Genomic DNA, 16,365 nt, shown 5'->3' on the forward strand with positions numbered 1-16,365 from the left:
CCTTTAAGTAGCTTCCTGATTAGGAAAACGGTTCACGACCTTGGCAGGGTGATGCTTGGCTCTGACCTCATCACTAATGCAGTGCAATGATATTTAAATCAAAGCTGCTTCAACGGTGGAAGCAGCCGTTTCAGCAACTCTGTCACAATATCGAGTTGCTCCCTTGATCGCCACACCGCCGGAACTTGTTTCACTGTTTTCATTGGGTGCAAAAAGGACATTCAACCACGTGAGTACCCTTCTCGACGGTGACTTCAAAACAATGATAGCAAACACATTTTTCTTTTTTTTTTATATCGTGCCCCTCATTGTCTGTACTGCGAGTGATTTTTAAAAGCTGACAAAGAAACGTTGAAATGTCCTCTGGCAAAAAGCACATATGGTTCTCACAAAAGGCCATTCACTATTTAAACAAAGCATTTCCTTTTTTTTTTTTTTTTTAACATAATGTGCTGCTGATGGACAAAAATCATGAGCAGAAAAAAGCAAGAAAAAATAGAATTAGTACAGGAAAGACATCTCTTGATTTCACATTGAAACATTGTTAACAGACACTCCAAATGAGGAACAATCACAACATGTTGGTGACAATTCCAACAAATTCTATAAAATGTTGAGTGTGCCCCCTTACTTTGATAACATTCTGCGCTGTCCAGGAACCTACTGCATTATATTTTTTTCTATTATATATTCAACTACAGTTTTTTAACGCAACAGAAGATCAATGGCGGTTCTGCCTTACTGTGTGTGCGTGTGTGTGTGTGTGTGTGTGTGTGTGTGTGTGTGTGTGTGTGTGTGTGTGTGTGTGTGTGTGTGTGTGTGTGTGTGTGTGTGTGTGTGTGTGTGTGTGTGTGTGTGTGTGTGTGTGTGTGTGTGTGTGTGTGTGTGTGTGTGTGTGTGTGTGTGTGTGTGTGTGTGTGTGTGTGTGTGTGTGTGGAACTCAAGCAGGAATGAAAGGTATTCTATATTGCCTCTTTTCCATTGTTTCGAACACCAGGCTTGATATCAGCATTTTACTGTTTATCAAAAACATTGAAACAACTATCCACCACGACGTTTAAACGTGACATAAATAAAGCTACAAATGTAAGCGTCAATTTTATTCACTATGCGGTGCCAAAATCCACTTATTTCTTAAATGTTTCTTGAAAAGTAAATTCTACCCATGGATCAACACTATTCTCCTTGTCCATAGAGAGGCCAATAAGGGTATTGAGAATGTCCACAGAGGGGGTAATCTTATTTGAAACCCCCCCTCTCAACAAAGCTTTGAGTAATACCATCCGACAACTATAGCTGCTCACCGCTACACTCATTCATAACAGATAATTACTACCCGGATGAGGAATTAAGGATTGTCCATGAAGGTCAATCCCACACACACTGCCCTGACTGGGCAATCAGCCTGCTTCCATGGCTCTGTGGATACGTCAGGGGCTGGGCAGCTGTCCCGACATCGCTCTTAACCTGCAGCGGAGCCAGCCCATCCATAAAGCTGTTTGGGACATGGCAGCTGCTCAAGGGGCAGAGAGGTATTAAGCGTAGATTTACAAGATGGAATATGTCCTCCCTTCCTCCATAATCTCTGGTCCTTTTTACACGCAAGACACACACACACACACACACACACACACACACACACACACACACACACACACACACACACACACACACACACTCTTATGTAATGTTTTCAGCACGCGGCATTGGCTTATTTGGACGCACCACACAGACCCTGTGTATTGACAGGAAGCATGCACACATGTCACTTCTGAGCTGACTCCCATTCACTGCTCGGGCTCATGCATAATATTTAGACATTCTCTGCCATGTTGGGATGCCTCAAAATGAATCAGTAGGGAGGGGTTACTTTTTGTCGTACACTTTGAACTCATGGACCCTTCACTGCAAAAGAGCACAGCATGTAGTATTCTACCGTGTAACTCAAGAACAGTGTTCCACGGCACATCAAAGCCTCAACTATGGGCTTCAATTGGCTACGAACACGGTGCAGCATTGTCAGTGTGAAGGATGAAACCAAACCAAAGAAAAACAGTTTTTTCAAAGAGGTGTCAAATGAAAGCAGATCCACTGAAGAGAAGGCGCAGAATGACAGTAGGTCATTATAATATCATTATTACAGTAGACCGATGCAACAGCATATATATATTTTTTGTCAAATGAGCAGACTAATTTGAAGTCCGCTGTAATATCCTCGGGCTGCGTGGAATTGAACGGACACTTGGACTTTGTGAATCCAATAATCATTTGAGTCTCTGAGACTATACGCAGTCAGCATATGAATGTAAAATGTGAAAAAATGTTGCACTGATACACCCTTTCCTTTGGGATCTGACTGAAGCAACAAAGTCTGAAAAATACATAGCTTCTTGAACCTGCAGTGATTATATATGGATCCTTTAGGAATCAAAAGCACGGTCTTCACAGATCTCCAGAGCGGCCTTAGTTGCACCACCAAACACTTCCACGTTAGCGTCAATCCAAGGGACCACGTTGCCGGGCATGTAGGCTGAACAGTTGGCCAGACCCACGATGTCCACAGGCCGCAGCACTCGGTCCCACATGTTGAAATGGCTCAGCTCGCCCACAAAGGCCTGGGTGGCGTCAAAACGGCCTCCCACCATGTCCTAACAAGGAGAAACACAAGAGGAAAGTTTACAAAAAGGAACTCGGAAAAAGGAAATGTAATTAGATTATGACGAGACACTGCAGGTGAATAGGGAAGCATTTTCAATTTAAGAGATATCATCATAAAACCTTGCCAGTTAATTAATTACATAAAAAAAAAATATTCCAGTACAATTTTTTAATAAATACATTAGAATACATATTCAAAGTTGGAAATGTTTAATTTTCTCCATATATAAAGAGTTGTATGTATAAAGATAACATTAGCAGTTCTTTAAAAACTAAAAATCGAGATGTTGGATAAAGCCAGAGTTAAAGTGTGTGTGTGTGTGTGTGTGTGTGCGTGTGTGTGTGTGTGTGTGTGTGTGTGTGTGCGTGTGCGTGCGTGTGTGTGTGTGCGTGTGTGTGTGTGTGTGTGTGCGTGTGTGTGTACACCTAAATGTACATTTTGGACCTTTTAATTTATACTAAAAATAAATGTTATGGAATCAATTGATCAATTATATTCATTAAAATGCAAAAGGACTGAATATTTTCCTGTGTACAGCCACTTTATAAAGAGTTGTGCGAAATCCAATATTATGCAACATTAAGCAATTTAACCTTGGGTGAATGACAACTACGCCCTCCTTATGCTCCAAACCAATGCAGTATAAGTTAATGGCTCTCTGCGGAGATTATTTATGTGTAGTTTTGCATTCTCTTAAGTATATACAGTCCATGGTGCTGTCAAGGAGCCGAACTGCTAGGATAACTTATTGAGGCATCTCCCAAGGGCGCTACAGTGTAGTTTGGAGATAGATAAATGAGGTAATAGTGAAAAGGCCACGATAGCGTGAGAAGAGTGTCTATGCCTTCTATCCCCTTGCTCCCTGCTCTGCGCCTCCGGCACTGGGGAGAAAGCTCACGGGGATCTTACTGACATACACACACACACACACACACACACACACACACAAACACACAACACACACACACACACACACACACACACACACACACACACACACACACACACACACACACACACACACACACACACACACACACACACACACACACACACACATTTGTACGGCTACACTTGTGAGGACATTCATTGACATAATGCATTCCCTGGCCCCTTACCCTAACCCTAAACATCAAACATTTAAATCTAGTGTTAACCCTCAAACATCCCTTTGAAGGCCTGTCACAAAGTTATGTCCTCACTTTCTGAAAATGTCCTCACTCCGGTGCACACACACACACACACACACACACACACACACACACACACACACACACACACACACACACACACACACACACACACACACACACACACACACACACACACACAGACATACATACATACACACACTCCCTCTCTTTACCATGTAAGCTTCCCTCCACTCTCTCACCTGTTCCTGACCCAGGATGATCACCCCTCCATCTTTAATTGGGTGCCAGGGGGCCAGGTTGTCCCCGGTGCCCAGACGCTCTCCGTCCTGGTAAGCCTCCCAGAAACCGTCTCTGGTCGTCCAGGTGATGCAGATGTGGTGCCAGCGCCCGTCACTCACCGACAGAGGGAGCTGAGCCACCTGTAGAGGAGTTCAGGAGGGCAAGACGGTGAGTAACTTGTGGGCAAAAGGAGAAGCAAGCAGGCCAAAATGCAAGGATTAGTGAGGGGAGGCTGGTGATTAATTAAGACACGTTACAAACAAGGACGGCAATTAGAAGGGGTTAGGGGCTTCAAAGAGACGGGCCACTCTGCAGAGAATTCTCCGGATGAGCCATGCAACATATACAATGTAGATTACCCAGGTGACATCAAGGCATAGAGCATCCTTCAAAGCAGTCGGGTATTGCTAACAGCAACACAGTGTCCTCTTATGCGTTTTGTGCTTTGTTCGTAGATCAAAGAAAAACAACTGGTTATTTTATCAGTGACATCATGGTCCTCTGAGGATACAGACATACACACATGAGATTGTGAGTGCGTAACTCATTAGCCTTTATCTCAAAAGCCTACAGAATGACTCAACACTCATATCATGTTGTAGGTAAAGCTCCAGATAGATTTAAACCTGAAAAGATGGGAAGGGCCACTGAAAATAAAATACAGGTCACCTTTGCAATTACAGAAGCAATTTACTTCCAGGTGGCATAAGACTGGGTCTACGGGGAAAAAACTGGAAGTATTATTCTAAAATGTCTTTGAGTCTGAGCTCCACTAAGTTGTTTAAATAAGAATTGGGAAAATAAATTCCTTTGAGAGGGGCTATGTTTTCTACAGAACGAGCTTGGTATTTAAAACACCTCATCCACCGGGCATGAACTACAATGAATGCATGACTCAGTCATCTTCATTCAAATGACTACAAATGATCTAATTCTCAAAACACAAAAAGGGACAACTTTACAAGTCATTGCTAAGTAAAAATGTCCTCATTTCCTGTAGGCCTCTTTTACACATCAGACTTGCCATAGCAGGAGAAGAAAAGGTGTAACTTTCTTTTATGATTCACTGAGGCCAACATGAATGAAACCAGCGGCCCGAATTGTCACCCTAAACCAATACACGCATTATAAGGTATACCTGTGCTGCTTCTGTGATAAAATGTCAACGTGTCTGCTGTGAGAAAGGTCTGTGATTTATTTTACTCATGGTTCAAAGGACATGTGTTTTGATGGTCATATCCAGAAAGAAAAAGTCTTCCAACCAACTATTCATATATTTTCTTTTGCTCACATGTATGATGAGAAAGTCTCACATATCGACCATCTACATTTTAAACGGTTTGAGGGAAAATATGGAATAATCCAGATTAGTCTGCAAAATTTCTTGGAAAACAGTCTTCCAAATGTATAATCCTCAGATTACACATGCACACTTGCCAAAATAATTCAGTCTGAATGTTGTACTAGAGCAGTTCAACCGATTTATTTGGAAAATGGAGATGCCATGTGCATGTTTTTCTTTTGTCTGGTTTTGAATGTTGGAGGAAAAGTCAAGAATTTTCCTGATCTTAAAAAGGCTGACTATACCGTGATCAATTACTTCATAACAATAAATATTTCCCTCTGCATATCCACCCACAAATACAAAATACAGAGGGCATTGTACTTCGAGGCAGCTTTGTGCGTCTCTCCCCTTCATTATGGAGCCAAAGCAACAGCACAAACAATGTGCCCCAGTGGACCCTGTTATCACAGTGAACATGTTCAATAAGGCATGGATGTGCTGCTGCTCATACGGTAATCATATTCACAAAAGTCCTGACCCACTCTCCTTCATCTCGCTGGCTTTTGCCCCATTGCTTTTCTTTTTTCAATTTATACTTCATCCTAACTTTTTTCCTGGATCTTTCTCTCTGTCTCCCGGTCTCTTCCTCAGCAGACCCCTATCACCTCCATAGTCATCCTCTGCAGCTTTTCACTTCTTTCTACACGGTTTCCTCCTTTTTTATTCTCCCACTCTCTCATCCCCCTTTTTTCTCCCACCATACTTCTCTCATCCGTCTGACTTGAACACATGTATAATGCATGGGTGAATGGGGAAAAAGCTGTGAGGAGAGCTGTCTGTGCCAATAAAACCCAATGTAAACAAGTCGGTGCGTGAGGGAAAATGCATCCTCCCTCAGCCTCTTCGCAAAACACTTTACCAAGAAATTCACCCAAATCCCAACACACTACCGCTGTTGCAGAAGCATATGTGCTGCTGGGAAAAAAAACGATGAAAAAAACAAACAGGTATCACAGCACACAATCAACATAACAATTACATTTCATTTTCTTTCAAGACCAAATGTAAAAAAATACATTCACCACGTAAATTTTCGACCACTTTTTTCTTGGGCTTAAAAAGCAAACTGTTAGTTGAGATAACAGTATGTGACTCCATTGCGAGTCCACAGAGTCCAAAGAGAACCGGTCTTTCAAATGAGCACACATCGGGCCGGCAGCACAAGTTCTCTTAATGAATCCCTTGTTTCCTTTGGTGTGTTCCGGAATGTGGGTCAGGGATATTAAATGTTTATAAGATGCAGATTTAAATATTCAGAGCTGATGGTCAGTGGATCCCCTCTCAGATGTATAAATATGATTGTGCTCACTTGCACATACAGTAGCGATTTGTTTGTTTTACATCACAAAGATATAGACCAACGTGAACATATTCACGCGTGCTTTGCATCTGAATGGCCTCATCGCTGTTCTACACTCTCTACCACCATTACAGACAGCTGTGGTGCCAGGCAAATAATAAATGATCCAGAGCCTCTGACTCTTCCCTCTCTGGAAAAACCAGGGCAGAATGGAGGAATGTGAGTTGCCCTCCTCTCTATCATCAAATAATTAAAGAACCCCATGTAGCAAGACAACGGTTTCTCAATATGGACCTACGAAAAACAGGGCAGCTGTGGCACATTGGGTAGGGAGATCGTCCACTGGGTTGCAGGGTCGGTGGTTCAATCCTCCACCTACCCGCCACATGTCGAAGTGTCCCTGGGCAAGACACTGAACCCCAAATTGCTCCCGATAGTTAGATTACACGCTGTGTGGTAGCTGCTGCTATCGGTGAGTGTGTGTGCGTGTGTGTGTGTGCGTGTGCGTGTGCGTGTGCGTGCGTGCGCGCGCGCGTGCGTGTGCGTGTGTGTGTGTGTGTGAATAAAAGAATGTGAAGCGCTTTGGGTCTGTTAAAAAGAAGGGGAAAAGCACTAAATAACTGGAGTCCATTTACCTTATCATTGACTAGAAGTTCAATGGGATTGTTCCCCCATTCGATGAGGACTATCTCGTTGGCCTGGCCCGGCACGCCGTAAGAGAAGGGGGTTCCTATGCCGGGACTGGCGCTGGACTTAAGCCACATGCACACGGTGAAGGCGTACATCTCTGGCAGGCTCTTCTTGATGCGCCCATATAGGTAGTTAGTGCGAAGGGAGAAGGACACCTTGAAATCCTCAGGTGACTTGAAGGCATTGTTACCTGTTGGTGAATAATGAGAACATATATGGTTAGATGTTTAAAGTTTCATCCAAACATAAAAGGTCTTGTATCTTTCTGTTTCTTATAATAAAGATGGTCAGGACTCGAGCAGATAGAGTCTGAGGATCGTGAAACAATTGAAAAACATGACGGTGTCGTAGCACTAGTGGGATGTCTGCATTTACAGTAAGATGAGGAGCCAGACACTTCTGATATCACATAAGTCAGAAAACAGGTCATTTTATCTATGGGTTTGTAAATGTAAGTCTTTCTTTTTGACATTATATTTAGTCCCAGAACAGTACAATAAAGAATTTAGAGCCATGCCAGCATCACTGTGAGGCTGTGCTTAGGCACATTGGTGCGTTTAGCTAAATGCTTACATGCTGATTTTAATAACGCTGGCATTTTGATATTTAGCAGGCATGATGTTCACCATGATAGCTGAAAATGCTAACTTTGGTGCTTTGCAAACAACAGGTAGGCTAGAGCTGAAGGGAATGGCATTAGATTCGAAGGTATTTGGTTGCAAATCACAATACCGGAGAAACTAGAAATTTGATTGGATAAAAGCTATGACTGCTTGTAACAAATGTAACCACAATCTACTCCTAAATTTTGGAGATATTTTATTAAAAAAACAAAACAAAAATGTCAGCCTCATGGTGGTGTTAGTGGAAAGGACATGGATGAACATGAAGTTATAAGAAGTGATCTGTTAGGGAACTTGAACATATGTGGCATATGTCAAGGCAATCCCTTCAACAGTCCTGGAGATATTCCAATAAAAACAACATATGTCTTCCTTATGGTAGTGTTAGAGGAAAAGACAGGGGATCACCAGAGGCATTAGAATTGATCCCGTAGGGAGTTTGAACACATGTGGCAAATGTCAAGACAGTCCACTCTATAGTTGAAGAGATATTTCAGTCTAGACCAAAGCGGTGGAAACAACTGACAGGTGGATTGACATTGCTGTTGCCTCTGCATGGCTAAACATACAGAAATATCCCTGCTAATTATCTACAAGCTTCCATATAGGGGTCAGTTGTGGCCATATACTTCACAGTTCATCATAATGTGACTTTTGGTCAGTTACAGGTGCTACGAGGAACTTTTAAATATTTCTGAAACGGTCTAATTTTTCCTAATCATAAATAAGATCATAAATGACATGTTACAGCAAACGAGACCATCAGTGCAAATAATGCTATTTTTATAAAGTTTTTCTTAATGCCTTTGTCATGAGTACGCTCACCGAAGAACCACAGCTGGTGTAGTAAAAACACTACCGCTTTTGTCCAAAGGGGGTGTAAGAATTAACACAAACTGAAAACTCCTCTGAGCACCTTTAAAAAAGAGATCAGGAGACACTGGATAAAGAAACAAATAAGAAATGGAGTAGGGGAGAACGGGGTAATCTGAGCCACTTTTTACATTTGCTCCCCTCTAAGCGAGCTAAAATTATGTATCACTCAAATTAACACATTTCCCATTAATTCAGGGTGTTTCCTAGAAATGGGCATTAGCAGAATTTTTTCAAGACAAAGGGCAGTGAAAATATGATTGTTTTAAAAAAAGTTGTCATGTGGCTCACTTTACCCCAGCTGCGGGGTAAACTGAGACAGACCAGAAAAATCAAGGGGGTAAACTGATCCACTTACTTTTTCCACTCTGAAACTACCATAACAACACATATTGTAACAGTTAGAATCCTGAAAGCTAGCCACACATTCCAGAATTAATGTCGGACTAGTAAAAGAATTATGGGGTTTGGTCAATTAAGCAAAGCAAATGTTCTAAACATTTGAAAGTAACTCCGAACAAAATCAAATACAACATATTATAATTCGAAAGGTTTTAATAAGATTCAAATGAAAGATAGAACCAGTTAGATTAGAACACAGTCTGGGGGTCAGAACACAGAACCCTTAGGGCCAGCTTGTGTCTGGGGGTCAAAGCATAGGAAAATCAGAACCAGCGAGAACAGCCTGGGACTCAGAACACAGGAGAAGACCCAACTGGATTATAACATCAGCCTGTCATACTCTACAACTAGGCCTACTCTACATTCCAGCCCTGAAGGTTACAGGGAAAGATGAGAAGGTGCTCTTTCCGTGTGGTTGCCCCAGGTCGTCTTCCTGGTGTATTTCCTTGACATGATGGCTTTTCTACAATGTGTATGACATTAAAATAAAACATATGTCATGTAATATTACATTAAAATATGTTTAAGACTAAACTTAACTTGTGCCTCATGGTGGGGGGAAGTGAGACAGTGTCTCACTTTCCCCCACAGCATTTGGCTCACTTTCCCCCACCACCACAATTTGAGAAAAAAATACCTCTCTTAGCATTTCAGGGTAATCTTTGGCTAATATCATCACATGGTTTTTATACACTCAACAAAAATATAAACGCAACACTTTTGTTTTTGCTCCCATTTTTCATGAGATGGACTTAAAGATCTAAAATTCATTCCAGATACACAATTGTACCATTTCTCTCAAACATTGTTCACAAATCTGTCTAAATGTGTGATAGTGAGCACTTCTGCTTTGCTGAGATAATCCATCCCACCTCACAGGTGTGCCACATCAAGATGCTGATCTGACATCATGATTAGTGCACAGGTGTGCCTTAGACTGTCCACAATAAAAGGCCACTCTGAAATGTGCATTTTTTTGCTTTATTGGGGGTCTGGGGACTCAGAACCAGTCAGTATCTGGTGTGACCACCATTTGCCTCATGCAGTGCAACACATCTTCTTCGCATAGAGTTTATCAGATTGTCAATTGTGGCCTGTGGAATGTTGGTCCACTCCTCTTCAATGGCTGTGCGAAGTTGCTGGAGACGGCTTATGGTGGAGAAATGAACATTCAATGCACGAGCAACAGATCTGGTTGACATTCCTGCTGTCAGCATGCCAATTGCACGCTCCCTCAATGCTTGTGGCATCTGTGGCATTTTGCTGTGAGACAAAACTGCACATTTCAGGGTGGCCTTTTATTGTGGACAGTCTAAGGCACACCTGTGCACTAATCATGATGTCAGATCAGCATCTTGATGTGGCACACCTGTGAGGTGGGATGGATTATCTCAGCAAAGCAGAAGTGCTCACTATCACACATTTAGACAGATTTGTGAACAATGTTTGAGAGAAATGGTACAATTGTGTATCTGGAATGAATTTTAGATCTTTAAGTCCATCTCATGAAAAATGGGAGCAAAAACAAAAGTGTTGCGTTTATATTTTTGTTGAGTGTATGTTGGTAGCTCATCAACACGTATGATAGAAGTTTTTCTACGTGAATACATTTGCTTTGACACAACAGTTGATTAAGTTCACAGCAAGAAAATTTACTTTTACATGCAAAATACCTATTTTGGTGAAAAAAACATGCTTACCACAGCACCATGAGGTCCTCTCTTTCACGGCCATGGGGAAATGAGAGGAGCTTGAAAACATATATCTCACATGACCACAAATGTTTTCCGTTGCCTAGATACAGGGGGTGGCTCACATTACCCGATGCCTCAGATTCCCCCGTTCTCCCCTACAACCAGATGATACTTACTACTTTGTAAGTTTGCACCAAGGAAACATATTGTATACTTGGTGAATTAAACTACGGTTTCATCCGTGTTGAAAACGATATTTGAAGCCTAACAATCGTAGTATTGGCTCATATTGGAAGCATTGTTTGTTTTTGCAGAACTAGTCAGACTGCAACACAGCACTAAAGGATATCATGTAAATAGAAAATGTCTTTCATAAAGAATGGTCCCCTGCCACTACCACTGAGGCCATCAGTCATAGAACAAGCTTATAGGCTCAAACTGTGCCCAAGTATTTCTTATATAAAGCCTAGAGAAGTAAGGTGAACAGAAAGATATTATTGGTGAAGAAGACCTTACGTTTCCTTCAGACAAAAACAACACCACAAACAAACACATAAATCCGTGTAGAATCAACAGCTCTTTACATTGAGCTTGACAGGGCTCACAAAGGTAGTATTAATAGTGGGGCTATTGTAATGACTGATTGTATTGGGCAGGTGGGAATCCTACTGTGTCCACCTCCTAAATCCTAAGCAATTCAACTTTGGTTAAACCTTGTATCCATATTCAGCCACTGACCGAACCGACTGAGCCTTAGCCCCCCCCCCCCTTCCCCTAAGGCTCAGTGTGGGGGGGGGGAGGGCACGGGCCAACAGGAAATGTCCAGTGAGTGGTATTAAAAAGTAATCTTTTGAAATAATGTTCCTCTAGCCAGAGATATGATATGTTATTCTGACATCCATGATCAAAGTGATACCCCGGAGTCTGGACATCTCTTCAATATTTTCTTAAACTAATTAAGCATTCAGCGTTGCTTTCCAAGCCTTATTTTGTAGACCCGGAGCTGCTCCGAAAATGGCTCTGAGTGTTTAAAAAAAAAAAAAACTTTGTAAGGTTCCCACTTGCATCATCAGAAATGTGCACAGGGATCGACTAATTAGTGTTAAATCTGGTTTGACAAAAAGGGAGGGGAGGGGAGGAGGGTTAACCGGAAAAGTTGTATAATGGGCCATAACATTACACAGCACCCATTTGAGTATAGCTTACTGTTCTCAAGCTCTGTGATCCTCTCCAGGAGGGAGTTGAGGGTGCTCTCGGTGCGCTGGCGGTGGGCTGCGGTCTCGTTGTACAGCTGGCTCTTCTCCTCCTCCAGCTCGGCCACCTTCCTCAGGAGCTGAGACTCCAGCGCCCCCAGACGCTGCCGCAGCAGGTCACGCAGCTCTGGAGGCAGAGGGGCCAGGGACGACACGCTGCCCGCCGACGACACGTTGGTGCTGGGCAGACGCAAATTCTGCTGCTGGGGAAGCAAAAGAAGAAGGATGTATACAAAGGTAGATGGATAGATAGATAGATGGATGGATGGATGGATGGATGCATGGATGGATGGATGGATGGATGGATGGATGGATGGATGGATGGATGGATGGATGGATGGATGGATGGATGGATGGATGGATGGATGGATGGATGGATGGATGGATGGATAGATAGATAGATAGATAGATAGATAGATAGATAGATAGATAGATAGATAGATAGATAGATAGATAGATAGATAGATAGATAGATAGATAGATAGATAGATAGATAGAGAGAGAGAGATAGAGAGGGATGGATGGATGGATGGATGGATGGATGGATGGATGGATGGATAGATAGATGGATAAGAATAGTAAAACATATAAACAATGACAGCTATATAGTCCAGTTAATCCTGTGCATTTGCAGTATATGACTGGTCTTACACACCTTTAGGTCTGATACACAACTGTTGTTTGTGATAGACAACGTATCGCTGTGTGCTGACTTGTGATTGGTGACCTGCCAAACGCCCATGGCTGAGCTGGGTATTAAAGGTAGACGTCAGCCGGAGTGTGTACACCAGGCAGTGATCGCAGATGGATTTTGAAAAAGAGGTCAAAAAACTGCCCCGGGCCACGCTTGATAACCCCTAGGTGGTGCTCTCACTGTGTGGCAACATGCCCTCAGATGTTCCTTTTTTTATTAAGGCAATATTGATGCTTTCAGACATTGTGACGCATGCACAGAGTTTGAAAGAATATTTCCATACAAAACTGAAGCACTTGAATGGCTCAAAACAAGACAGATCCACAGTACTCTGCCGATGAAGGCCGCGGCTGCAGGGTCCTGGATGTCTTTGTTGAGATATGCAGATGGCTTTGATTAGTGAGAGAGGTTTTGCTCTAGGGAGCCATGGGCGAGCAGCAGTACACCATGCACTTTTGCAATAATCATTAAGTTAAGCAGATGCAGATCAATAGATATGTGATTGAAACGCAATATAATATGCATCCTCACAGCTGCAGTACATCCCTGATTTGATCAGGGTATTAAAGCTTCCAACCAAAGAGAGAGAGAGAGAGAGAGAGAGAGAGAGAGAGAGAGAGAGAGAGAGAGAGAGAGAGAGAGAGAAGAGAGAGAGAGGAAGAGGAAGAGAGAGGAAGGGAATATAGAGACTAGAGGATCAGCATTGCAGCATCCTGTATAAAGAAGTAACCTTGAATCTAAATCAACAGTGTGGCGGTTGTGAAAAATGTACTACACTGTTGACATGACATAAGAGATGAAGACCTTTGAATGTATGCAAAGCACTATACTATAGGTGACCTGAATATCCTCTGTGATCTCTGAGCCTCATTCAATTACCGCACGTGGCAGGAGTGAGGTCTCCAGGGGGCGAACACGGGGGCTGGTTGAGTTGCAAAGCTCCCAGGGTCAACACAAATGTTTAATAAGACTAATCCATGAAGCATTTGATCCCATTTCAAATTCATGAGCTCTGGGGCAGGTGAAATGTGCAGGAAATTATTTCATCAGCTGCTATGAATAATTAGTCACATGACTGCAAATAAGAAGAAAAAACAGGAGGTGGAACACACACACACACACACACACACACACACACACACACACACACACACAAACGCACACACAGTGCTCATACATAATTCACGGTTGCATTTCAAATCCCTGCACCACAGAATTTTTTTTTGTTGCCCATATCTTATTGATGGATAATACAGCGGAGTTTCACCATCACAGTTATCATTTGATGATTCCAAATGTATTGATGTGACATGCCTATTGTGTGACCCTTTGATCTCGCGGCTCTACAGAGGTCTCCTGCAGGGCCGACATAATCACGACGAGTATATGCATTGCTCTATTGGAGGGCATATATGAGTGAAATGCTGAAAGACATTGCTTAAACGTGCATATATCTGATAAAAAAAATAGGCTAGTGCAGTTGGATGTGTTGGTGGGCGGTAATACAAGTTATTAATGTTGTGTGAAGAGAGCACTAAACAAAAGTGATTTTCTGGTACACGTTTACGCAGGAACTTCATGTTTGTGCCACCTTACCTCCAAGTTCTCCAGGCGACCCTTGAGGCTCTGCATGGTCTTGCCGAGTTGGTCCATGGTCTCGCCGGGGTCCCGGGGCAGGTCCCCCATGGTGTTCTTTCCGTACTCCTTCCTCCTGGAGCCCTGACCCCGGGACTTGCCCTGCGAGGACTCGTCGGCCGCCGCCTCGCAGCGCGCCAGCTTGGAGTTGAGCTCCTTGATGGTTCCCTGCTGGCTCACGATGGTCTCCTTCTGCTGCAGGATGGTCTCCCGCAGCTGGAGGATCGTGTTCCGGAGCTCGTCCTCCACGGGGCCGGCGCTCTGGACGCGGTTCCCAGTAGGACCGTAGCCGCAGCCCGGCTCTGCGCCCGGGGGAATGGCGTTACAAACGAAGCGGCTACCTGTAGCGTCCTGGCTTCGCACAGTGCGTCCACTGAGCATGTACAAAAGTCCAACTACTAAAGTCAGCATCCCGACTCAGATAGGAATGTTCCAGGTAATACAGGGGTGGGAAAGCTCCTATTTTTACTGACTGCACCTGTGAAGTCCCCCGTATATAAAACAAATCAAATAAACTTATTTCAACAACACCTCACGTTTCAAGCGGAGATTTTCTAGATCCCCAAAGTGTCATAAAAAGACTTCGCCTAGCTTTAGTGTTACCATGAAAACCATAAAAACTAATCAGAATCCGCAGCAAAGAATAACACAATCATACATCCATCAACCACATGGTCGGTCCTGTTTGAAAAATACAGCAACAAATCTAAATTCTTACTTTCAGCAGATTAAGAAATCAGAATTTGAAAGCTCCTTCACTGCGGGGGAAAATATTTCAAGAGAAAGAGAGGGAATAAACAAAAAAACAAAAACAAAATCCACATACAGTTGCAGTCAGTCAGTATTGCCTGTCTTGCCTCTCCGCTCGGTTGGATTGTCAGTGAGTGGTGCTGAAAAGACAGCGACGCTGCTCAACCAGATTATCATGGGGAGGTGCGCACTGGCGCTTCCGCTCATCGTCTGTGCGCGCTCCGCTTGTTCAGCTTCACTTTACGTCATCCCTGAATCCCAGTGGATCCAAGTCATTCAATGTGTAAGTCTCATTGACTTTTAATGACCTGTTTAAATGCGCGGAAGCTTTACGGTGTCAAACTGAAACACACCGAGAGTAGGCTATAGCACTCCAGTTGTTGCCTGTGTTAAATGCTGCTATAGCCTCTTAACTACTGTACGGGCTCCATGTAGCTTTAATTTATACTGTGTGTAAATGATGTAACCATATTATGAATGCGAGCAACGCATGATTTAATAAAAGAGTAATGACTGATAACTTATCAGCTGTCTGGATCCTGCATTGGGTAAATAGTACACTCGTAATGCCCCTCAGAGTCTTACTATGCTTAAACTAAACGTGTTGGTTTTTTCTAACCTCTATTTTTAACTGTGCACACTTTGTCTAAGGTCAAACTCACACAAAGGATGAGTAAATCCAGTTGAAATCAAAAGCTCCAAAGGGAAGTCTGATGGTGTGAATTAAAACCATGCAGTTCCCCATTGCCCCTTCCCATTAGAAACACACTAAGAAATGGATTCTCATTTCTTCACAGCATGAATTGTGGCATTGCTGAAACATTTACACTTGACTGTTGAAAATACATTATTTGTGCCTGTTGCTTCAATTATGACCATGTTGAGGAGAAAGATTAATATTTTCAATTTTATTATGAAGATTTTATGGACAGGTTTCTTCTTCTTCTTCTTTTTTTTACTTTTCTATTTTCTAGCTGCTCTTGGAGAGTCAGCCACTAACAGATCTTCACAGTA

The 16,365-nt window shown here is 42.8% G+C and overlaps 1 protein-coding gene across 1 annotated transcript; it reads right to left on the bottom strand.

Annotated features, from left to right (window-relative positions):
* Positions 1 to 2,420: 2,420 nt before the first annotated feature.
* nptx2a (neuronal pentraxin 2a) lies at positions 2,421 to 15,012 on the bottom strand (the record flags this gene model as incomplete). The annotated part of the gene is made up of 5 exons (XM_080043315.1): positions 2,421 to 2,648; positions 4,053 to 4,232; positions 7,373 to 7,617; positions 12,226 to 12,475; positions 14,563 to 15,012. 5 exons carry the CDS (start codon positions 15,010 to 15,012, stop codon positions 2,421 to 2,423), a joined length of 1,353 nt encoding a protein of 450 aa, XP_079899441.1.
* Positions 15,013 to 16,365: the final 1,353 nt, after the last annotated feature.

Source organism: Ammodytes marinus, assembly GCF_949987685.1.
Source record: "Ammodytes marinus genome assembly, chromosome: 16".
In the NCBI taxonomy this organism is placed as follows: Eukaryota; Metazoa; Chordata; class Actinopteri; order Uranoscopiformes; family Ammodytidae; genus Ammodytes; species Ammodytes marinus.